Source organism: Bombus terrestris, chromosome 8 (genome assembly GCF_910591885.1).
Source record: "Bombus terrestris chromosome 8, iyBomTerr1.2, whole genome shotgun sequence".
Lineage (NCBI taxonomy): Eukaryota > Metazoa > Arthropoda > Insecta > Hymenoptera > Apidae > Bombus > Bombus terrestris.
This window is the reverse complement of record NC_063276.1, coordinates 342,025-366,467: the sequence shown is the minus strand read 5'-3', so window position 1 is coordinate 366,467 and position 24,443 is coordinate 342,025. Positions and strand designations below refer to the sequence as shown.

At 39.9% G+C, this 24,443-nt stretch overlaps 1 protein-coding gene across 3 annotated transcripts in view; it reads left to right on the top strand.

The window, feature by feature from the left end:
* Nucleotides 1-24,443, top strand: part of LOC100645563 (octopamine receptor beta-1R) — a 56,602-nt gene that overhangs the window by 20,382 nt on the left and 11,777 nt on the right. The window contains exon 3 of one of the 3 annotated variants that reach the window (XM_048408013.1): nt 20,291-20,557. The exons of 1 other annotated variant lie outside the window; for it this stretch is intronic. In XM_048408013.1, the coding sequence (XP_048263970.1) occupies nt 20,291-20,557 (267 nt within the window). The remainder of the gene's footprint in view (nt 1-20,290; nt 20,558-24,443) is intronic. One more of the 3 variants, XM_012310827.3, reaches the window with a different exon arrangement.

Genomic DNA, 24,443 nt, shown 5'->3' with positions numbered 1-24,443 from the left:
CCGGCATATTAACCGAACGATTAAGTTACAACGTACGACCAAAAATGAAATTAGTTTAGAACGAGGAAACGTTATTGCACGCACGCGCAACATGGCAGAAATTCTTCTTTAATTTTCACTTTAATCGCGATGTTTTCGAGAAACGTTAGTTATCCGAGTGAAAATTTCCCTCGGAAAGAATAAAGCGAATAGATCGTTATAAAGCAATATGGCGTGATCGTACGATTACGAATTACACAAGTAACTTTTAACGATTAAAATGCGACGGTAGAAGCGTACAGATATTAAAGTAGCAGACAAAGTTACGCGATTATTACGATATGCGGCACAAAGTAATTTAATTAAATCGAATACGCGCCAACGTTTTCGTTCGTACGAAAACAGACGAGAAAGATAATATCGATATTTCATTGAAACGAAAGCCTGTCGCATAGCTTGGTCGTAATCATTTAACGGAAGAATCGTAAACAACAAACGTTTAAAACAACAAAAACTATGTAACGTACTATTATTAAAGTAACTAGTATTTTCCAAAAGTAGGACGGTCGAACGTTATATCGTTCGATTTTTCAATCGATTCGGATTTTCAGAGTTCTAGAGCGAAATGAAAACACCGATAGAATGTAAGCGTCGTAAATCGATCGATAGATATTCAGGTTTGCATTCGGTCGTAACGACGCTTGTTAACAAGCAGAAAATATCGATTTCTAGCAGATATATCAGAGGATACGTCGATAGAAAGCGAGCGATTTAAAATTGCGACAACTCTCAAGAGGATCTAATAAACGATGCGTCTCGAACAGCAACTATATAGGATAGAAGCGAATTCCGCCGTTACAATCGTCACGCGAGTCCGATACACGTTTAGAACAAAAATAACGCAGACGCATGCCAGAGAGAAGCCATACACGGAACACGGAAGTACAGTGTCATTGTGTCAGTTCAGACACGAAGCTCAACGAAGCTCAACATTCGCAAAGATTTTCACGAAACCCTAGAAAATATGTTCTTACGTTCTATGCCTGTCATTTCCAATCTATCGAACCTTTTTCTATATCTTTTACGAATACGAGTAAAGAAATAGAATTTAAGCAACTTCGGTATTTGAATATCCGTTTACATCATCCGATCATCCGGTCACCGTCTGACCCAATATCAACGTCTTTCACTACCCGGCAAGTCTCAAACAAAAGTTCGCTAGGATCTCATTTTTGCCAACATCTTTTATTCGAACGTTCGAATATCCCAACACCTCTTATTTCAACGTACGACTATCCGAATAGTATCGGCGACCAATACAAAAACAGAAATATTCTCAACTATACATGTAATATACATGTATACATTTCGCGATTCACGATTCTTCGTTATATACGTAAGCGACGAAGAAATTATCGAAAGAATCGAGAGGGCAATTTAATAGTAGCGGAAACAGCGACGAGTCGCGAATCATAAGCATCGGTAATGGCACAAAGAGAACTATTCATTTTAAAGAAGATTCGTACCTTGTCACTTCGGTGAGATAATTAGTTGACACTCTCCTTGCTTGAAACTCGTTTCGAACAAAAAATGAAGAAGAAAGAAGAAAGGAAAGGAAGAAACTACCATCTTCCCGATCAATAAATGCTCGACTCAATTTCCAGGATGTCTTTTCGCGAAACGATGCAACAGTTTGCGTTTGATTTGCAAAGCGGCAGTAGGATTCGGTTGGCGATTCGCCAAAAATTCGAACGACGATCCGAGTCCGTGTATCGGAGAACGAAGATAGCGAGAACGGCGAGCCAGGGCATAGTTTGTACAGTGAAATTTGCACGCTCTCGGCGTAGATTGGTCGGTTCGACATCGGCAAATACCGATCTGTTTGTTGCGCGTTCGTTTCGTTCATAGTTCATCAGGACTCGTATATCTCGTTTGCTGAAGATATTCCTTTTGGTTATTTCTTTTGGCCGTTTAATACGCTACAACTGCGAGTTTCGGTTCAATTTAATCTACCTTTTGCCTAATTTATCGAGTAATATCGATAAATATTATTCGTAATTGTGCGATTTAGCGATCGAAACGGAAAAACACCATTTTTCAACCGATTAACTTTGTCCCAATTAACGATTACACGTCATGCTACCACGGACGATGGATAACACACAATTTTTCAGAAATGCCGCGATACAGATATAGACGACATATAGAGCGACATAAGCTGTTGATAGAGGAAGTCACTCTTGATTTAAGATAATACGAGGAGATTCGTTGAAGTTGCGAATACGTATAGCACGTAAGTTTCAAGTTTCGCTGTGTCAATGTGCGTTCTGTATCGATTTGTAAAAACAATAACGATTTCTTGTTTAACGAACAATCTCTACGAGTTTTTTATGATCGATTTCAAGTTGAAGTAAATTTTGTTATCTATTTATCGTTCTTACGATGCATCGCGGTTTAATCGCCGTCTATAAACTCTGCAGTTTCAACGAACTTTAAATAGCATTCTCACGAAAGAAATTTTCCAATTGCAAGAGTTTTCATACTAGATCGCAGAGAATGCTTCAGTGCGAAGATGAAAATTGCCACCGAGTTTCCTGAAGCGAAATTAACAACAGTATCTTTGATATATGATTGTTATATCCTTTGTTTCTCACTTTCATAGATGGACGATTTAGAAACGATTCGTTCGTAATTAAGAGAATAGTCTGCCGTTATAACGTAAAAAGAGAGTATTCGAAAGAGACGCGAAACGATCAAGTTTTAAACATTTTTCAGTGCCGAACGTTAGACGTTCGTACAGCGTGTATTCGAGCATCATGGAATTTATTCATCGCGAGTTTTTGGCTTCTAATGGAACAAACGGATTTCTGCTTTTCTCTTGCTTTTTCCCTTTTTCATCAAACGGGATACGCGCGAACGATCGGCAAAAGCGAATTAGATAGAGCCAGTCGGATAACACGGGGGTAGCTTCGTTTTACCCTTATCGATCAGACTGTAAGAAGAAAAACGCGTTTCGGCTGTTCGACGATCGAAAAACCTGTAGAAATATAAGAGTAGAAGAGAGTCGGTCAACCGTAAACTTGCGAAAATGGCGGTCACTTAACTATTTATTTCAAGTCGTAAAGAGGAGAAGAGATCCGAGCAGACGTGCTTCGAGAGGTAATTGCTTGACCGAAATAAAATATCGAAACGCGCAGGATGATGAAATACGACAGGATCGTATTGCGTTTAATATCTAAAAAAAATACGATCTAAAGAATAAAAAATAAAACGACCAATTAATAAGAAGAAATAGCTGGCATAATAGGAATAACGCAGAGGGAGGAAAAATGCAACTATTACTTGCCTCGAAGCAATTCGATCCCGTTACAACTTTAAAACGATCTCGACAGCGTAGTTTCGCGATTATGCCCGTTAACGAAATTAATAATGGTCATGATCCGGATATTGCGGAAATTTTCCGCAAGAATTCACCGTCGCCCCGCTCGATTAATCCGTCCGACACGTTGTCAGGTGAAAGGTAATTGCTTATCTAGTATACCTGGCTTTCACATACTTCGATCGTCTCTCCCTCTCTCCCATATTTGTTTATCGATTAAAGCTTAACGCGTCGTTACAACGCGCTCTCCATTAGCTATACTTTCGTGTCATGCGATTGCACATAATGGAGCGTTTACATAGCGGAGGAAGCGGCCACGGTCAGACCTTTGGCAAGGTTTACCACGCTATCGTGCTCAATTCTACCAATTATGCGAAAATTTACAACCTTCGGGGGAACAAAGTTTCGTGTTCATTAAAACTCTAAGATTGAAAAATGCTCCACTACCGACTTCACTAGACGTTTAGCGAAATATCGCTGCTCCGGTCCTTTAGCGAGTTTCCTTCCTCTCCAGTCTTTCGCTTTCGCTTTCTCCCAATGCAGTTTTTACAGCTTTTACTCGAAGTTGCAGGGAAGTTACAGGTATAAACTTTCAGAGAGAAACAGAGAGAGAGAGAGATGGAGGGAGTACGTGGAATTTATTCCTTATTGTGTATATATATATATATATATATATATACAATTGCTACCTTTGCGTTTTTACTCATCGGCAAGCAATTAGTCGTTGCGAATGAACGTTAATTATTAACTCGAGAATTTCGCTACGGCCCGGTCGTAACCGCGTTTCCTCCGGCATATTTTCGGGACAATTTTGTTGTCGCGCCCCAGTTCCCCATTTCCGCTCGTGTAAATGTAATTACGCGATGCGGAGGATGTGCAAACAGGAAAAGCTGATGTGCTTGCTATCCTAGCTATGGAATTCCCGTAAGCGGTTATTACCTTTTAGACTGGCAATATTTATTTCTGACCAACGTGGTTGACGGTGAGCGCTGATTCGTTGATCAAAACGAAATCACACGCCAGACGTTGACAATTAAGATAACAATTCATCCTACACTACTGTAAGTTGAATTTCCGAGAGAGAATCGTATTAGATTTTCGCAATTTGTTTAAATACAACGACAAATTATTTTATACGTTAATTTAGCCGTATACTTACACACCGGGTGAATCTAAATTCGTGAAATCGAAGTAATCGAATACAAGCGAAGCCAATAAGACTCTGAGACTGAAAATCAAACTCCAAGATGGAAATCGGCAGCAACGAGATCACTCTGCGTGTTTCATTCTCGAGAAAGTTGAAAACTTGCACGAGAATGTCTTTGACTAATCTTTGTTGTAGAAATGTTTGTTGCTTGTTTGTTAAAACGAAATATTTCTCTGTTCGACTATCGACAGTGCCCGAAAGATCGTGCAGACCAGACTGATATAATTCGAATGTGCATAGAATGTACGTAATATTCGACCAAATATGTATATAAAATATCTACGGTAGTTGTTGCATAATAATATCCAGTACTATCAAATAGTTCTCGATCCAGAAAAGTGCGAATAATTTCGTGAATTTGCGTAAATACTGGCAATCTAGCAGGCAATAACTTACTAGGACGTTCTTCTAGAATGGGATATAGCAAAGGAGGTAAAACGAAGTCGGACGATCTTGTCGGCAAGCGATTTAAAGAAAACCGTGTTTCTCCCTCGTTCGAATACTTGGGATAAACGAACCGAGAAAGCGCAATTCGTACGAAATCGTGAGACGAATTCAAGCTTCTAGAACTCACTCGTCATTTACGTATGCACAGTTTGCTCTCTATATAAGGATTCGATCCTCTTACAAGGTTTCTACACACCATCGACCATCTGCTGTTTTAGAAACTGCGATTCAAGTGGATCAAAGAATTAACACAGTGGAAAGAAGACATGGTCGCTGTCGCCCAATCCACGATATTAATCGTACAATCTCGACGAACGAAAGTTCAAATCGCCTCGAAAGGATTTTCTTCTCACTCTCGTTCGTCATTGCGTTTCGTTAAAATGGCAACTCTCGATCGGGCGATGCGGCGAACCTACAGCTTTCAATTTAGAATTTATCCGATTCCTCTTTTACGTTTATAGATCTAGAATAATTATCGAGAGGAAAATATAAATAGCGCAAGCTGTTTCTAATCCTCGTACGCTCCGTGTTACATATACGCTTATCTAGGGACGGGGCATTGTATTTTAATAAATTTTTTCAAAATTATAACTATATATACGTACACAGATAACATAAAAATTGAATAATAATTTCTAGACACAGCACGGTATTCGAGTTTCGAATTTAGAATATATCGAATTATTTGAAAAGCGCGGAGTTAATCGGTTAGCCTCTGTACTCTTGTAAAAATTCTTCCAGCGGAAGAACGTTTTTTATCCTGTTAAAATCAAAATAGCGCATTATCAGCTCGATGATCGATCTCGTTTCAAGACTATCGGCCGACGGAAACTCGTTACGCAATTTCCCGGTTGACACATCTCCATTAATCGTTGAACTTTCGCACGTGGCCGAGGATTACCAGCGCAGACACTGAAACCAACCTTTCCTTACGTCACAGTGATGTACGAACTTTTGAATAAAAATTTCTTAACTAACATCTTAAGGCTATTATGTAGTACATTTTTATTTCCGTTAAAAGATCGAAGATATGTCTTCGATTGCCAATACAAACAAAAATCGTAATAATCCTGCAGTCCTTGCAAAAGTAGTTTTAAAACGTATCGTCGCGTCAGTTTAGATCGTGAGACATGCATCTCTTTCCTTAAATGTTAATAATAGGGGCATTTCTTAATTTTGCAAAACATTTTGTAGAGCAAGTTTTTCTAAACAAATGAAATATCTTTAGCTCTAGTTAACTTTACTTGGCTTTAGTTAGCTCTAGTTAGTTCTAGTTAGCTTTAGTTGGATTTAGTTGGCTTTAGTTGGCTTTAGTTGCCTTTAGTTGGCTTTAGTTAGCTTTAGTTAGCGAAAAAAACATGCAGCGATCGAATTCATTTCGAAATATTTATTATTTTCGATATATCGCCTCTCGATAGTCGTTACGTCAATGCCCAGATTATTATGCAATTTTGAATTTTCAATTCGATGCCATCTCGTATTGACAGGACGTGAACTATGATATAGTGGGAATCGTGGTTTTGATAGATCATTCGATATCGACGATTGAATTGAAATGAATTTTTTCTTCCAATAACGAACGCGATTTCGCGATTTCGTTCGCGATTTATCCATTTCCTGTCTTTCTTATTGATGTGTTACAAGATATTGGAATTCATTTTTGTACTTGCTATTAATTTACATCTATTTATTTATTCGATTCGTATGGTGGCAATTTATTCGCTCGTTACATCGCAATGATCGCGTGAATTACCTCGTTTACTTCGATTCCCGTGTATTTTTGTATCTTTAAATTTCAAACGTACGAACGTGATATGTCGAAAAAAATGTATTATATAAATAAAAAGTTGTTCGATATGCATAGTTTTAAATAGTAATAACTGTTAATAATTTCATCGTCGTAAGAAATGATCAATTTTCATATAAAGGCGATAATTAATAGGTTAGTGGAAAGAGGCGAACGTGGACGGACCGATATCCTCTTTCGCGATACACGAGTCCTGATTCCAGCGAAAATTATCAACATAATCGTTATGAAGGTTCAGCGTGCAGCTGCTCGAGTTTCGGTAACGCGTACTCGTTATTACTTTGACGAGTAACATCGCCAGCGAAGATTAACGTTACCCTCGAACGAGGCTACCTTCGCCTTTCACAGCCTGCGAACGTGGCGTGACTAGTAATCGACACCAAACTTTGTCTCTCGGCAAACCGGACCCCACTCGTTCTCACCTTCAAAAAGGACAAGTCATTTATTTATTTTGTCATAAAGTTTCAGCCATTGCTCTCGCTATACCTAACCCCAATCGCAATCATCGTGCAGTCTCTCGTCGATTTTCATCGCGTATATCACGTACGTCTATCTTATGCCGAAAACTCGAATCGTGGCGGCAATCTCCTAACATAGGTGATAACTCAAACCGAGGAGAGTTTTGCGGTATAAATTTCAAATGTCGGTGAACGAGAATCTGTTCGTTTCTTCGATCAAATGATATTTTCTTCTCTGTCTTTTCGTGTCCGATTATTTCGAGGTAAAAGTCAAGCATCGAGCATAAGAAAAATAATTTCATCGGGGATGAAGAAATGAAAGTGTCGTTGAAAAATGTACGTCGGTTCATTGATATCGATCAAATCCGTTAACGGCACAATTTTTTGCTACTTGCTTAAAAAATGTGCAATGTGGGTTAACGACGAGCGTGATATAGCACGACGACGTTTACGTTAACCACGTTTTATACGTACGTTCTTTAAAAAAAAGTAAAATTACAATAAATCGACGTTACTTATTCCCTCGGAAGGAAATCTCTCTCCACGAAAAACCCGATTCTTGTCTTTTAAGCAGAAATGACATCTCTTCCCTATAAGGTAAACGTTATTCTTCGGAAGAATCGTGACTTTAAAGGAAGTTTAACACAGTTTCTCATTTCCATATCGTATTACGAAATCGAGTATAATAAAGGCGAGTCGGTATATTTACACTTTGAAATGTATTCCACGCTACGATCTTTTAGGTCTTTTCCACTTGGCAATTCGTAAATCAAGGAAACAGAAATACTGCATTATCTTTCGGGACACAGTCTACAACGACTTCATTATGCAAATCCCAGCCCGCGTTTCTACTTCCAATCTAACACAGCTATTATTCCATTTTACTTTACCTGCTTTATCAGATACTGCTTCGGTACGATCGTTCCACTAGGCACTATCTTCGCTCGTGTAATCTACCTGAATGGAATGGTCTGACCAAGCGCTATTCGTATCTACTTATTGGTCCCACGAGTCGGAATATCGTTTCAAACATTGGTTCGTGTCGTCGGTGCTTCTTCCATATTCCACAGTTCCACTGACATTTAGTCGATTAGTTTAATAGAGTATCGCGTTAGATACACTTTATATGCTGTAAGGCTTTGAAATTCCTCGAAAACGTCCCATAGAAGCAAACAATTTAAAAGAGTTTTATTTGTCTATCGTCTAAAGTAAACATATTTATAATCGACATACAAATAATATAGTATTTTTGCAATGAAATTTCTAAAAGAAAGAAAAGACTTTGCGAGATAATTCGACCTTCTTTCGAAGCAAGTGAGTTTACAAGGTGTCGGTAAACTGTTTTGCGAATCGATCGTTTCCATCGGTCAGAAAGTTTAGCGAATCGGCGTGAACGAAGCACGCGAAAATAGTCGATAGTGGGATAAATATATCGGGCAACTATATGGTGGTCTTTGTTATCAACGGCGTTACACGCGAGTAATTGCGCTCTCGATGGTGGCAACGATCGCGCCCCAGCCGTCCATCCGCGATATCGCTGCAACGCTCGAAACGTGTTCGCGCACCACTTTTAAAACGATTTTTCCATATTTCTTCCATCTACTTCCATCTATTCTACCTCGAGTAAAAGCGTATAGCAATTTTTTATGCCAAGTTTCTTCCCACGAATCTGTTCGTCTCTTAAATGAGATCGAGATACGCGAACACGACGCTACGCCGCTATTATATTCGCTCTTCGACGTTTCAAAGAATCACGTTCGAACGAACGATTCGACCAAAAGTTTTCCCACTCGGCGAACGAAACAGCTCGAAACTCTGAAAGCGATAGACTCGCAGATGCTGGATTCACCGTCCTTTGGTCGTTCAAGCTCCGCCACCGTTTCCGTTTTCCAGTCTCACGACCTCGATGAAACTTCAACGAGCAATTCGCACCGGCGCTAGTGAGAATATTTACCTTGCGAAGGAATCGCTTCGATAACCAAGGAAGGCCGCTGGCAAATCGAACAACGAGGAATCGTCGAATCCGTTACTCGTTCCAACGATATTCCGCTGACGTACTTTCACGTTCTTGCGACGTTCGCGAGAGACGCGTCTTGTCGTTCTTCTAATTTTCACGAAACTCTGCACACGCTCGAGGAAACTTAATCTACTAAAAACTAAAAACTACGTTCGACATTCTAAGGACAAACATATATAAATAACAGTCCGTAGTCAACTCGGATAGTTTACACACCGAGCGAAATTTCAATTCAACGAGGATTCTAGAACTTCTTGGTCTTTGTAGAAAAGAATGGAAACGGTCAGCGAGTTTCAAGGGTCAAACACCGTCGAGGAACACCGATTCAGAATCATAACGGAGGCTGCAAAAACGATTCGACGCGAAGAACTCTAGGCAGAGAAAGAGAGAGAGAGAGAGAGAGAGAGAGAGAGACGCGAGCTTTTTCACGCACGAGAATAACGAGCGGCACTGATATGTAGGTTAATTAAAAGTCGCTATTGCGAGACCCGACTCGGTAAACAGAGGTCGTCGCCGAACAAAGCACGATGCTTGTCAAATAGTTTCCAAGGAGTACCTTAATTTCTCTCTCTCTCTCTCTCCCTAATGCTCGCTTTATCAGCCCTTGTATCGACGTCGTTGTCGTTGTTTAGCTCGTTGCCCCTTTGACCGGTTGTTATCGTAACACCTAACTGTGAGATATTCGGACGAAAATTGGGGAACGCCTGTTGGTACGAATAGCGTGTACGCGTTGCGAGTGGATAAGAGCGTTGGAACAAAATGAATGTAATATGGTGGATGTTCCGTTTGATTCGAATCTTATTATTTGGAATAAACCAAAGAAAAAAAAAAATAATTTCATCAATTTAAATATTCTCAGTTTACTCGAAAGTTTAGTTTCTGCCTTAAACTTTAGAAACGTCCTCGGCCGGATATTTTCCGAACAAGCTCGACGATATTGCTGAGAAATTCCTGGCAAAATCAATGCGATCCTTCGACGAGTTAATGGAAAGCCGTTTAATCCTCCGTTCGGTACCAGCATCTTGCACGATTCATCGGGCTCGATGCTATTTCCCCGGAGCATCGACGACCAAATAACGAGTTTTTTTAGATAAGCACAGTTCCGCTGGTATCGAACTGATCGAGCGTGTGCAGTGTGCACGCGTCCAAACGCTCGTAACAACGTCGACGGAAGGGGGAGGAGGATTTAATCCGTAATAAAAATGCAATTCGATTTCTTTCTCGATAGCTGGGCTAAAACGATAACGAACACCGGGGAAGATCCGACCTTGATCGTAATACTTTTGTCCGGTACAGTGACCGACGATTCGCGATCCCCGTCGCGAAACAGGAAGACGCTTCGACGCCGTCTTACACAAAAGAATTCATCGCAAAGCGGTTTGTTTCTTTCTTTCTGGCTCGTATTGGATTACCTATGGAAAAATGAAATGCCTGTTTTTTAACGGTGACGGCTATGTTTACGGAGGATGGACATAACAGGACAGAGGTTCGATTCGATGCGAACAACGTAACGAAGATTCGTATTTCGCGATCTTATTACATTATTATTAGTTTCAAATTCCTATGAGATGCGTATATGACAAGGGACAAGGGTTCGCACAGAACGAGTATAATGGAACGGCCGTTCGAATCGAATCAGTCTGCGAATAGAGTAGAAAATTTATGTTTTAGAACGTAACAGTGTTTGGGGAAAAAGGGAAAGTACAGTGAAAAGGACTCGAGTTGAATATTCTTCGATTTTTATGCGCGTGTAACAACAAATGGATAACGAATTATATCGTGGATTTGCAAGTCACCATAACTTATTAGCATGAAAGAGCTGAAATTAATGCAACTTCTGGTCGGACGAATCGACCGAATTTATTTTCTATCCGACCAGAAAATTGTATTCAACGTTCAGAAACGTATGCCTGTCACGACGTAGTGTTTCTCTGTTACGCTATGGTACGTCAAACTTATATTATATATACAAGTGTATCAAATTTCTTCCGCAAGCGAAAGAAAGAATTTCATAGAGAATCAAGGATAAAGTCGCATATATCGAAATTTCTATTTTTTTACGTTATCTTATAACTTAACGTCCGTCATTAGAATCTTACGAATGAAAAAATAGATGCGATCCTATCGGATACATAGATCCTATCGAGTGCATATAGTCGAACAATTCTGCACAATTTCAAACAGATCCTACCATTAATGTACACGCAACGATAATAAAAGAAATCGCAATAGGAAAAGATTCAAACTTAAAAACCTGTTTACGTATACGCGACTGAGAGTTCGTATCGAATATTAGTTTTAACGACATTGGAAAATTTCATAGAGCTTCTATCGCGAATATTCGACTAAAAGAAAGCGGAAAGTAAATGGAAACTTGGAAAGCCTTGTCAAAAAGGATGCTTTTATTACCGTTACTTCAGGATACTAATCAGAAGCAGGAAAACCTGGTATTCAACGCAATTACCCTAGTGGGCTATATTCTTAAGCCGACCGAATGTCGGAGCCGCTCTTTTACCGGTTGAAATTCAACTTTGGCTATCCAATTGTGGCCTCGATCCAAAGGATTATTACTTACTTCGTTGCTCTCGTTTCTCTGCCTTTTCCTTCACTGCCTTCACTGCCTCCACTGCCTCCACTGCCTCTATTGCCTCCGAATATGGGGAGACGACCGAGGCATTGGATCGTTGATAGGTACTGGTCGATCGATGATCGTTTCAGTTTGCAAAGACGTATGCAGCAGAGACTCGCAGATCGAATAAATTGCGTTTCCGTAACGCTCGAGTATCGATCGATCGGCGATGGATCGGTCGCTGGCTGTACTTTCCCAGTCCATTGGGAATCCGTTGCGACGTCGATCAACTCGGAGATATTTGCAAATTGTTTCTTTCAAGCGTATATTTTTCTATATCGCGACTATATATCGTAAAAATATCGTATAATACCCATACGAGTAATCGAAAGTGTTAAAATGGACTTTATACCGACCAATTTCCTCCGAGTATAAGTATAAGAGAATTTCTTCGGACGATAAGAATGTCGTTGGATCGGAGAAAATATAGAGTGACGGTACATTTCTACCGGTATAATTGACACGTCGTGAAACCCCTACTCGTTGCTAGGGATAGGACAATTATTTCGAATTTACGAGATTGTCTGTTGGAACGGAAGGTGCTTTGCTCGCAACATTCTGCAGGGAAACGAGGCAACGTCGCAGGATACGTTGCGTAAAGAGAAAGTCCGCGGCAGATTTCTGTTGGATTTTTTATGTTTCTATCTACGGTTGCCCATCGTCCGAAAGCATGTGTGACGCATAGATAAGTCTATCTATAAACTTGGTATATCGTAAAATACAGACATCGTAAGATTTGTGAATATCGCGTTTCAAGCGTGACACTTTGGAAATTTTAATTTTACTATTTACACCGTGAATATATCGAATTTTTGAAACGTTATGTTTCGTCATTATTTGTAATTATATTATAGATTAGAGTAGCATGTAGCGACGATAGCGATAAAAATTTATTCGATACGAAGGAAAAACATCGAAAAATTAGGTCTTTTGCTAATCGGGGAAAAAGGTTAGGTCTATCTTCGAAGTTTCGAAACTCCGAACTTGCCGATTACAGCATCTAGCTTTCGTTTGAAAAATTCGAAAAGTCAATCTTTTCTTATCAAAATTTCGAATCGACACAACTCCATGCTACGATGTAAAGTATAATCGGTCGGACTTTACGAGAGCTACCAAAGCCCTGCGGATCTTTCGTAGCCGAGGTGCTAATTGAGTTTGAAAGTACCAACCGTTTGAAAGCTTCCAGGCAACGTGCTCGACCGACTTGGAAACTTTTCCCTCTTGGCTATCGATCGACCCTGCTACGAAAATTCATCGAAGCTTACGCGTAGAACGCTAATCGAACTGCCCTTAAAAATGTCGAGCGTACCCGCTTTTTGGCAATCGGTAGACCGCGGATATTTATCGCGAATTATTATTTTTACGTAAATCTAATTAAACCGACGTAACCGACGTAATTTTGCCGATATTCTTTTGCAAGCAATAAGGATACTATACCTACTATATAAAGGCTGAAACGTTCCGAAGATTGCTCAGCAGAGTATCCTTGACAACGTACGTCAAGGCGAAGGTCGTTGGAACTTTTGCTTCCATTCCATCAATGCGTGCATATACCTAAAACCAACGTGGACTAATACACGACATTAAATAAGAATATGGCTAAATAAAAAATAAGAATTATAGGTAACGAATGCAGGTCGATACATCGGGAACAAATATATATATATATGTCGGGTTGGCGTTACGATTAGAGTTAGGGTTAAGGGCGTAAACGAATCCCTATTGACACTAGACGTGATCACTATGCAATAGAGGAGATATTTACTAGTGCAAACATGACCATGTTGGAATTGGACAAGTAATCGCGATAAATTGACACTCGAGAAGCTAATGACAATGATCCTAGGCTCAATAACGAATCCACGGTCAACGGGATGACGAACTCTACTCTTCTTTAGCGTCTAAGTTGTACTCAATGTTAATGCGTGGGGCAATCACTACGTATCCGAGAGTTACTTGAATCGTCGTCGAGATCGTACCGGAGAGAGTCTCTCCGTCGCGGTGATGCTGTCGAAGAAAACTATGATGGGTGTGCCTAAGGGCACGAGATCACCGGATACGCGGAGAAAAGTCTTCGCTCGAAGGGTGAGGGAAATTGACGTTGCTGTTAATTGGTCAATTTCCATGTTGGTGGTTAGAGAAAGATATTAGCTGTCCTTGGGGAAAGTTGCTAGCGAGAAGCGTCGTTCGTGGAAGGATAGATTTCTCTTATCTTCCCGTAGTTGGGGCAAGGGCCATTTGTCTATTTGAGAGACTTTGTGTAATTGAAATTTAATATTCGTAGCGGGTCCTCGCCCAGCTAAACATATACTGTGAAGATGCGTTGGCATCTGGCAATCGTCTTACCCGAAGGACAAAGTCTGCGTGTGGCGAGCCACGGGACAGAAATCGTTGAAATGTTTACCGTCGTGCCCCGTCCCAAGTATTTCTTTTAAGGAGAGCTATAGAATTACTTCATGCCTTTGTTAGACAAAACGTTCATCCCTTTGACCGCGGCTACGTTCGGCGACTGATTGTCGCCTCGAGCCCGAGCTCACTATCATAAATCTCAAATAAATACAGTCGGATCGAATGACAACAGTTTCTTAATACGGCTATGGTGAAATCTAAATTACAATACTAGGGGTCTTCCCCAAGTTCCAAAGGGAAGGTTCCGGTGTTCTTTCATCTCCGACATATATATATATATAATATTTATACAGCCTATTACGATGGAATTAACAAGAACGAAGAAATTGGGGTTAGGGGTTAAATTCGAAACAAGGTTAAGACTGCAATGGTGGCGCGTAAAGTATGAGAAAAAGTTTGCTCAAAGAATTCAACGTTTCTGCTTGACTTGTTAATTAATTTCGATTAATGCAGAGAAGCAGCAACTCGTAGCGATTCGTAACGTTGATGGAATTAGTTTGAAAAGTTTCGCCGGTAATTTAGCGAGTTTTACCATAGCGAGCATCAAAAATTCACCAGGTAACTTGTTTGACTTGAAAAGTTCAAGAGTACTTGTCTCGAGGCAAACGATTCTATCCTCTTTTTCCTCTTGGCTTTCCTGATACAAGGGACTGCTATCGTCTTTATTTTTGTCCTCCACGAATATCGATCGGCACCCGTTTCTTTTCAGAGAAAATCTTGAAAAACCAGCGACATTGCCATTACCATTGCCGATATATTAATGGTAACCACGTTATCATTTTCATAATCTGTCTTAATCTTGTAATTTTGTAATTTTCATAATCGTACGAAAGAATACTGCATTTACTATGTTATATAAAGTATCGTTGTTCCGAGCAAAATATTTAAAGGTTAAAAACGAAACGAAATCGCCGGTACAACGTTCGGTTTGCTCGGACGTGAGGAAAAGGATGGTCGATGGGTTGATCCGGATCGCGAACCGTCGTTACATTTCAGCAGGCCGAAAATTCTATCTTCAAGCGACTCTCGATGTCGTTTGATCTTATTTCTTTCACGAAAGTACAATAATATTGTCGTCGCGTCGCCAAGATTTCGTCAAAGTCTTGTCACTTGCAAAATATTTTTCTAGCCTATCGCGCGAAAAGACGCTTTAAAGAATTTTTATTAATCCACGATCTGCAAATCTCGCAGTTAGTTATCTCGTTTATGGTCGCTGCATCGCTCAAATTTACGAACGAATCGTTTTGTTTCACTGTATTTTACGATGGTTACAGAGCCGAGAAAATGTCATCCAAAGTAACGCTAAGAAGTTACAATTTACAGCCAACAATCGCGGTACGATATTCCTTCGTTTCGAAGGTGCGAAATAAAATAGGAAATAATCTCGGCCTGTATATATGGATGTCGGTATATATCGGTAATCGAATATGTACCGAAATAATTCCGAGAGAAAGCATTTTCTTCTTTAAATAAACTAACACACATGCTTCTTTATACGGTTTACTTAAATAATGCCCATGCCACGCAGGCATGATTATTAATTGGACGATGGATGATTCGTCGGTATTACACGATCCACTCCATAAAATAAAGTTAATTGCTGGTTAGGTGGAGAAAAGTCCGATCGAATCGAATAACTGGAAATTCCTCTGGAAAATATATGGGCCGATGGAGGCGTAAAATTCCAAACGTATCGACATTTATTACACAGAATGCTAATACAAATGCAAAGAAATTGCTCGCAGATTCCAACGATTCCTTTTACCTCGATCGAGATTTTTCGCTTTCGAGCGAATTGTCGTCGTAGCACGGAATTTTAAAAATTAGTCCCCAAGTAAAAGATAGAGGATAAGAACCATGGCGTTCTATCGATCGGTGAACTGTGCAATTTTCATATAATAATTACTCGTTTCGCACGATCGAAATATCTCGTATTTTTAATTCGTATCGAGTCGTTAACGTTTTACTCGAGACAGAGAGGACAGTGGGTTATCGATTCGAAAATGAATATCAGCTCTTCGGTATGATAACGAATAATCGGCGAAGTCAAGGTTGCGCTATATAAAGGATGGATCCGTGCATTTATAGGATAATCGAGAATACTTGAGTAAAAATGCATTGTGCCGGCATAGTGGTCGATATACGGCACTCGAACGGTTTCTCGGATAACGTTGGAAATTCACCGCATTCTGTAAATTTTCGATAGGATCGGTGAACTGGGTAACCGTAAGCTCTCCAGACATTTTATTTATGCATTCAGGCATTAATTTGACTTCGTTAGAACCAAAGTGGTTATTCCTCGGAACACGCTCACGCTAGCGTCGTTAAAATTAATCTTATCTACTTGTAATAGCGTGTTATATAATTTTCTACGATTACATTTTCGCACAAATAAATTTACCCATGTCCATCGATATGTCTAAATCAATTACTTCGATCGCATTAAAGAATATTTAAGCGTTCTAACGTTTTGAATAAACGCGAATATTAATAATAATAATAAATTAATTAATTAATAATAAAATCGAGGGAAAAAGTTTCGAACGTTTTAAAATACAATTTTCTCGAAACAATCTTTACGTTTTCTTGGTCGTTGCGCGTTGTTTTCTAAACGAATGCCTCGATTTAGAAACCTAGAACCCTAAATAGATAGTTTTAATCGTCGTTTTATGCCATTGATTCGGCAGAAGTGTTTGCGAAAGATTCGATCGCTGCTATATCTATGCGACGTGAGTGGAGGGGCAAAGAATGGACCAGAGATCGATCGGCGGGTAAACATCAAGTAGTACGAGCCAGTTTATAGTCGGACAGTATGGCCATGATTTGTAAATTAAACTATTTCCCATTTCCTGTCCTATTTCAGATCGTCGATCGTCGAATCATTTTAGGTATAAACGAGAAGAAACTTTCAATATTTTTCATCGAATCACTCGTGATATTATAGATTTGCTTTCTTGATAAAATGTATCTGATCGCAAGCGACGATAAAAGATTCGTCTCGACCTTTTGATCCTAAAATTTAACATAAATACCTGATAATAAGGTATCAACTATCTATCAACTATCTATCAACTATCGATGAAACGATGATACGCACGCTTGAGATTATCGCAATCACCGTATAGTCACGCTTGGTTTTCTATGACGCAGGGCTATTCTATAAATCGTATAAACGAGGTAAGACTCGATGCACGACACGATGCCGATACGATGCAAGAGAACGCGATTTTTCGAAACTCAATCTTCGTGGAACACTTTGCGTTTTTAACGCAGTAACTCGATTATTTCCGCCACGAGGCGACGGAGGCAGCCCTTGTCTACGGGAAAAATGGAGAATAATACAATTAAGAACGAACCTACTTCCTCCATCATGCTAAATCCATAAAAATGCAAATATTTACATTTTCATTCAGTTATAAAATGAAATTAATCATAAAATACGAACGAAATAGAGAGAAAGGTTTTTGGCCTATTTTTATCTATTTTTATCCATAATACGTACGTATACCGTGCCGTATTACGTATCGCGCGGTCTACGTTGTCGGTTCGAATGGATAACAAACGAAGAAAGAGGAATAATCTAATTGCAGATCTATTAACGTTAAATAATGAACGTTAAATTAACGATTAATAATATCGATCGACCTATTTCACATTACTAACCCGATATAATTACTAGCGTCGTTATTACGTTTGATTCGCGATGCTGCCACTTCAAACAGGATACGATTCACCGGCAAACTAATTACTCCACTGTTTCTTGTACCTTGGAAAAAGAAGAAGGTCGTGAAAGAAAAAGAAGGAAGAAAAAAAGTGAAACTCATTGCGTTATGTCACCTTTGACGAAGAAAAACGAGATGAAACGCCAAGAACCATCGAGAACGCAATCATGGCAACTTTTATTAGGATCTTGGAAGATTACTTTCAGATCTCGATTGGAAACTTTCGTCTCTCGTCCGAATCTTTTCCCGATTTCCCTTGCCACGTGGATTGGCTCACCAGCGACATCCTTTTCCATAGATGCTATTGGAAAAACTTTCAACCCGGAGAAATAGTATCGAATTAACCGGCGATTCCTGAACCATCGACCGACCAACGTCTTTCCAACGAGGGAAAAACTATGCTTCGAAGTTGGCCGAACGGTCGATCGAATCGCGATTATTTGAATTTTTAGTACGCGAACGAAACTTTTATCGTTTTGGCATTAGCTATCGAAACTAGCACGAAGGAGAACTCGCGAACGAAAAATTCTTCCAAGACGTTCAAGAGTATCTCTTATACGAATAACAATGTTAATAACAATGTTAATAAATTTGCTCGAAACAAGCTGTGGTGAACGGTTTAATAAATGATAAGCGTAAAGATGACAAAGCGAGAGTGGTCGAAATTATCGAAATTCTTGGAATTCTTCGAACAGACGTTCGTGAATATATCCGCTAGGAAAAAGCTTAGCTTACTTTAAGAAGCGTTCTTATCCGATAAAACGCCGATTACTTAAAATAATACCTTATTAGCCTGATTTAGAAATTGTCCCTTGGCGCCGCAAACTTTTCCAGTGCAAGAGTAACTAAGCTTTCGCTAATTGACCCTCGAATACTTGTTCCAACACCACTCTACGTCAAATTCACATTTTATCCGAAAACTAAACCATCGACCATTGTACTCGTTTTAGTCTTAATGTTCTGTCTTCAGTCCATCAGTCGAACGACTCGAAATACGATCGAAAGATTCGTCCTCGACTTTAACGACGTTAAAGTTTGCGACGTTAAAGTAACGGGCCTGCGGTAGCTCAGACGGAGACACAGAGGGCTCTTTGCCGATTCCAATCCCGATTTGCACGCGCCTTTGGCTCTGCATGTTCGAGGATTTCTACGGAGAGCAAAATCAGATCTGTTTCCAAGGCATAGCGAGTGCTTTGCCGGTCAAAGGAAAAATTAAATCTGCAGCCAGCCTCTCTGACGTCGCTGCTTTCTAATTCCACTTCAAAGGAGCGCCGACCATGTTACTCGAACGAAAAGGCTTTCAGATCGATCAGGACGACTTTTATTGTACAAAAAGCAAACGCTGTTCTATCGTGTCCGGCCGATCCGATCCCTCGAGATCGCAGATGCGAAGGAAAGATCTTGTTTATTCGCGGACGTTAGAGTTTCAGTGTAGAAACGATAAAAGTTTTCAGGATTTCCTTTGACGCGATATTCAGGCGATATTCGAATCTTCCACAGATTTTAGTTTTATCGAAAATCATCGATAATCGCACGAGCGAACTGGACATCGAATTACAACGAAACGATAATTTTATAATATTTTTTCGAAAGTTACCGCGAGTATTTGAATCTTCACTTTGAATGCCTGACAGATTTGCACGCATCGAACAAGCTTTCGTTTTTCCTGGAAATGATCGTCGAAACGCGTTACAATGTTAGAGGAAGATCGATCGAGGAAGAAGCGCGATCGATCGAAAAAGTAGCGGTGGAGCAGCGGAAACAAAGCGCGTCAGTGACAATGGAACGTCTATAGTCGAACGCGCTTCGTATCAGCTATAACGGTGCCTATTCTTCTCGGCAGCTTCAGATACGCGTATTACCTGGAAATATGGCGAACAATAACAAGGCGAAATATGGCGAAAGTCGCTCGGCCGAGATAATGCCTTAAAAACGAAACACCATATTCGTAGTTAGGAAATTGCAAATACGTATAATTAGATTTTCAATGTACGGTATATGACGAAGGTGTTTGAACACACGTGGAAACCATTTCTGAATATTACGAATATTACGCGTCGTTATATAAAACGTTTGAAAAGTTTCATCAGGACTATAGCGATTATATTATGTCATCGTGATTATATGAGTAAGCCTTGAAACAAGTCTAAAAATGCAGTCTACTTTTATTCAGCGGGACTACTTTTAACGCTTAAAATAGCTACGCATAGTTGCCTTATTTTATTATATTTTCCAGACTTGCGTATCAACGGAAATATGAAGTTGGAACGTTTGGTTGCAGGAGCAAAGTGGCGGCAGCGCTCTTAAACAAACATCTGCAGATCAATGGGATTTCGGCCGGTTTGACCACGCTGCCAACTGTGGATCAATCGTCGCCGGATCCACAACAGGAAGATCCACCGATCACCAGCAGCAGCAAAATGAGAAGGGAACGAAAGGCTGCGAGAACATTGGGAATCATCGTGTCAGCGTTTCTGGCTTGTTGGCTTCCCTTCTTCCTCTGGTAAATTTCTCGTTCTTCCTTCGCCATTGTCGAAAATCGTTCAATCTCGCTGTCACGTTCAGTCACGTTTATTTATCCAGAGAACTGCGATACATCGAAATTACAAATTACGCCTTCCACCAATTACACTACGCCTTCCAACATTTTATAAATGTGCAACGATCCGCGCTCTCGTTATAACGCGTTCCAATCGAGTTACATCGCAGTAACAAAATTCTTACCAAAGACGTGTTAAAGAACGATTCTAACTTTTAACTTTTCCACGCTTTTCAAGCGACGGAAACCCTGATCCTGTCCACCAGCTATACCAGTTTCCTTACTATTCCTTATTATTCCTTATTATTCCTTATTCCTTCCTGATCCAGTCAAGTTCGTTTTAACGAGATCTAAGGAAACACGATCCAAGTTGAGCTTCCAACTTCCGGCTAATTGGCAAAACTCGTTTGAATATATTAAGACGAGCATTAAACGTTCGCGTGGTCTAAAAGGACTTTGAAACTACGATAGTTCCATCGAATTAACCGGAATACGATTACGATCGCGATCAATTATATCTTTTCCCTTTTTCCTTCCTACGGTTCTAAATTTTTCTTCGATCGAGGAAACGAACATAAAGGAAGAAGAAAAAGAAGCGGAAGAAGAAGAACGAGGGAAGAAACAAAAAATCACGATACGATAGGAAAAGTAGGGTACGATGAAAAAATATTCCATTTGAAAGCCGTTTGTACCTTCTGTACGAATATAGACGATAAATTCACCTGCTTAATAGCGACAAGACTGGTAATAAACCAAGTACAGTTCCCAAAGTAAATCTCGTTTCGCGGATTTTAAAATTCAAGATTTTCAAAGAAAGCGTATATAAAGTGTCTATAATTCAAAACTGCCAACTTACCAATTCGCTGATTTTTATCGATTTCTAATGATTGTAGTATCGGAAATAAAATATTATTACCGATGATGATTTATTTACAATGAACGGATTGTACAGATGTTGATTAAACGGAAGAACGATGGTTGTTTAACGTGAACGTAATTTAGACAAGTCGGTAATTAATTTGCAACACTCGTCACCACGGATCCAACGCTCTCTCTGTCACGCGAACCACGCTCTCTCGACAACGCAACTCGCGCTCTCTGATTTCTCGATTCACGCTCTTCGGCTTCTCCACCGACACTGACTGTTCTAGCATCCCTTTGTCTTTTCTTAGGCGCATCACGCACGTGTTCCGCAATCGTGCGTGGCCAGGGTCACGTAGGTCACGAAAACACGAATTTCGACATTATCATAACCGTACAAAATGTTTGTGTCATTTTCTTTTCCTCCATTTATTTATTTGTGATATCCATTTATTTATGATTTTATATAATCATATATATAATATTATATAAATTATATAACAATTCATTTTTAATTCAATTTTACAGACAAAAATGTGCAATCGATGTGACGAAAAATCGCGATATCTCTACGGTGATCGTGTTCCGCGTATTTTTAATTCAATTTTCTTTTACTGGGAATATTTTTAATGACGTAACCGTCAGGTTATACAGTAGCCACAAGGCCATATGTATAATATTTTATATAATTTTATATTCATTTATATGATTTTTATCCATTTATTTACGATATATTCCACGTTTATAACTTTTCAATTGCTTCTACAGGTCTCTGTGTATCGCATTTTCTCTTTTAAGAAAGAATTTTGTGCAGACCAGAATAAAATAAATAATGGATGGACAATACAATGGACGTTGAATCCATTGGCTCGTTGAAAAACCATATCTTCTCGTTTATTCGAACATATTTGTATTCAATTATCACGTAATCGTAATAGTTTAATTATCACGTTTAATGCTCGATCAGTATCACAATGCGAGACTTTATTATTTCGACTCGCCACCCGTGATAGAAACCTGGATTTCCTTTCTATCGCATTGCGCTACATCTCGCAGACCTTTCGATGCGAGTATATTTATCTATTAATCCACTATACGGATATTAATATTATATTATGACTAGGAAATTACTCTAATACTCGTAGTAAACTCTGATATTCTAACATCAACTAACAATAGTGGCAAGCCCACCACGATCACGATCACCGGAATCGTTTTTACAAGCCAAACTTTCCCGTTTTCCTACCGAACGTCCCGAAGAATCACGTTTCCTCGGAAATTCTATTCCAGCCCTGAACTTTCGCTCGAACGCCCTGAAAACGCTACTTTAAAATAGACCAAGGTAAAAAGTAGGTGCTTGCGATTCAGTGGAATTTCGATGGGCTGGGCCCTCGTTTGCTCGAACGCTTTCGATATTGCGGTGCATCCCAAAATTCCCGAGGACTTGGTGACGCGACCGCCAGCCGGGGCTTGAGAAAGGCAGGACCCGATCGATAACGTCTCCGGCGTAAAAGAATCTCAAACAGTTTGCACACGGCGTTTCCTACGCGTTTCGCGACGTTGCAGTCGCATCGTTGCAGACGAACGATGATAATAACGTCCATAAGTGTTTCAAACCGAGAACGAACGCTTTCAAGTAGATTCGAACTTGTGTTCTACGAGTACTCGAAGAAACGAAGAAAGTACTCCGTTTTTCAGGATCACTTGCCCATCCTGACTACTATCCTCTGATCGGCTAAAATGGTCAATATCCTAGACCACGTACGATACGCGCACGCATATCGCCGTCGGATTCTCGGTCCAAGAACCGTCGCGTCAATCGCCGTGCGTACGTCACGAATAATTTCTCCAGCACGCGTACGTTTGCGTTTCGGCACGATTTAGCGGCGCTGCGATGCCGGAAATGTCGCAGCGATCCTGACAAATGTATTCTGGCCTGTTATCGTGGAACGGGAGAGGGAAGAGCCGCCAGATCTGCCGATCCCTTTGTTTATCGAATTTTCATTCAAAAGCTCTATCGTTATGCGCGTTCCCGTTCACCGTGTCACTGTTCGAGCTCTCTTCAGATTTGTCAGAGCGGAGCTTTTAACCAGAGAGAGGCAGAAGAGACACTGTTTCTAGAACGAACGTAATGGCACGATCATTCGGACGCGGTTTTTATCCTGTCGTTTTATATAGTTTTCTATATCTTGCGCGATCTCGACGCAACGAGTTGTACTTTGTCTTTTTCCCTGTGTAATCGAAAAACAAATTGATAATAATTAATAATAATTGAAAATTGGCGATAAATATTCGCAATAGACTCAGCTTCCAAGTCGCGGCTACTTCAGCTCGGATAAGGCGTTTTTAACCTTTCTATCGGTTTCGCGAGTTATTCTTACATTCTGTGATCAAAGTGGTAATTCGTGTTCTCAAATTGTTCCCAATGAATACTCGATTTCAGATTCGATCGGTTCGATGCCCTCGACAAATTCGGCAGATCTAATACGGTCGTATCGCTAGCAACCTCTTAAAAATGGTCATCCATGATACTTTGTTTTAGCGCGTTTGCTGGTCACATTACATTGGCGAGTTAACAGTAGCTATTTTCTACGAGCAATCGTATATCACTATTTAAGGAAACACGTACGAACAGTAATAACCATAAATTCGGTGCTTTTCGCGTTTATGATTCGCCAACGACGAACTTCGACATTTCGAAGATTCGCTCGTGCTTCTTTTTGTTCCAAATAAAAACACGCTACATATACCGAAATACCAATAATAATCACTTCCTCGATCTTCCTTAATCAAGATAAATCGATCACTTGGATACGAAATAAAAGCGACATATCGTCCCGTCGCTAATCGTTCGATGAATCATGCGGATCTTACCTGATCCAGAAACGCTATAACAGGTATCGCACCTATCGAAAGAAATAATAGAAACGACTCGTGCAACGCAACAAGTGACTGCGATAAAATTAGATAAAGTTGGTTCGATCGCAAG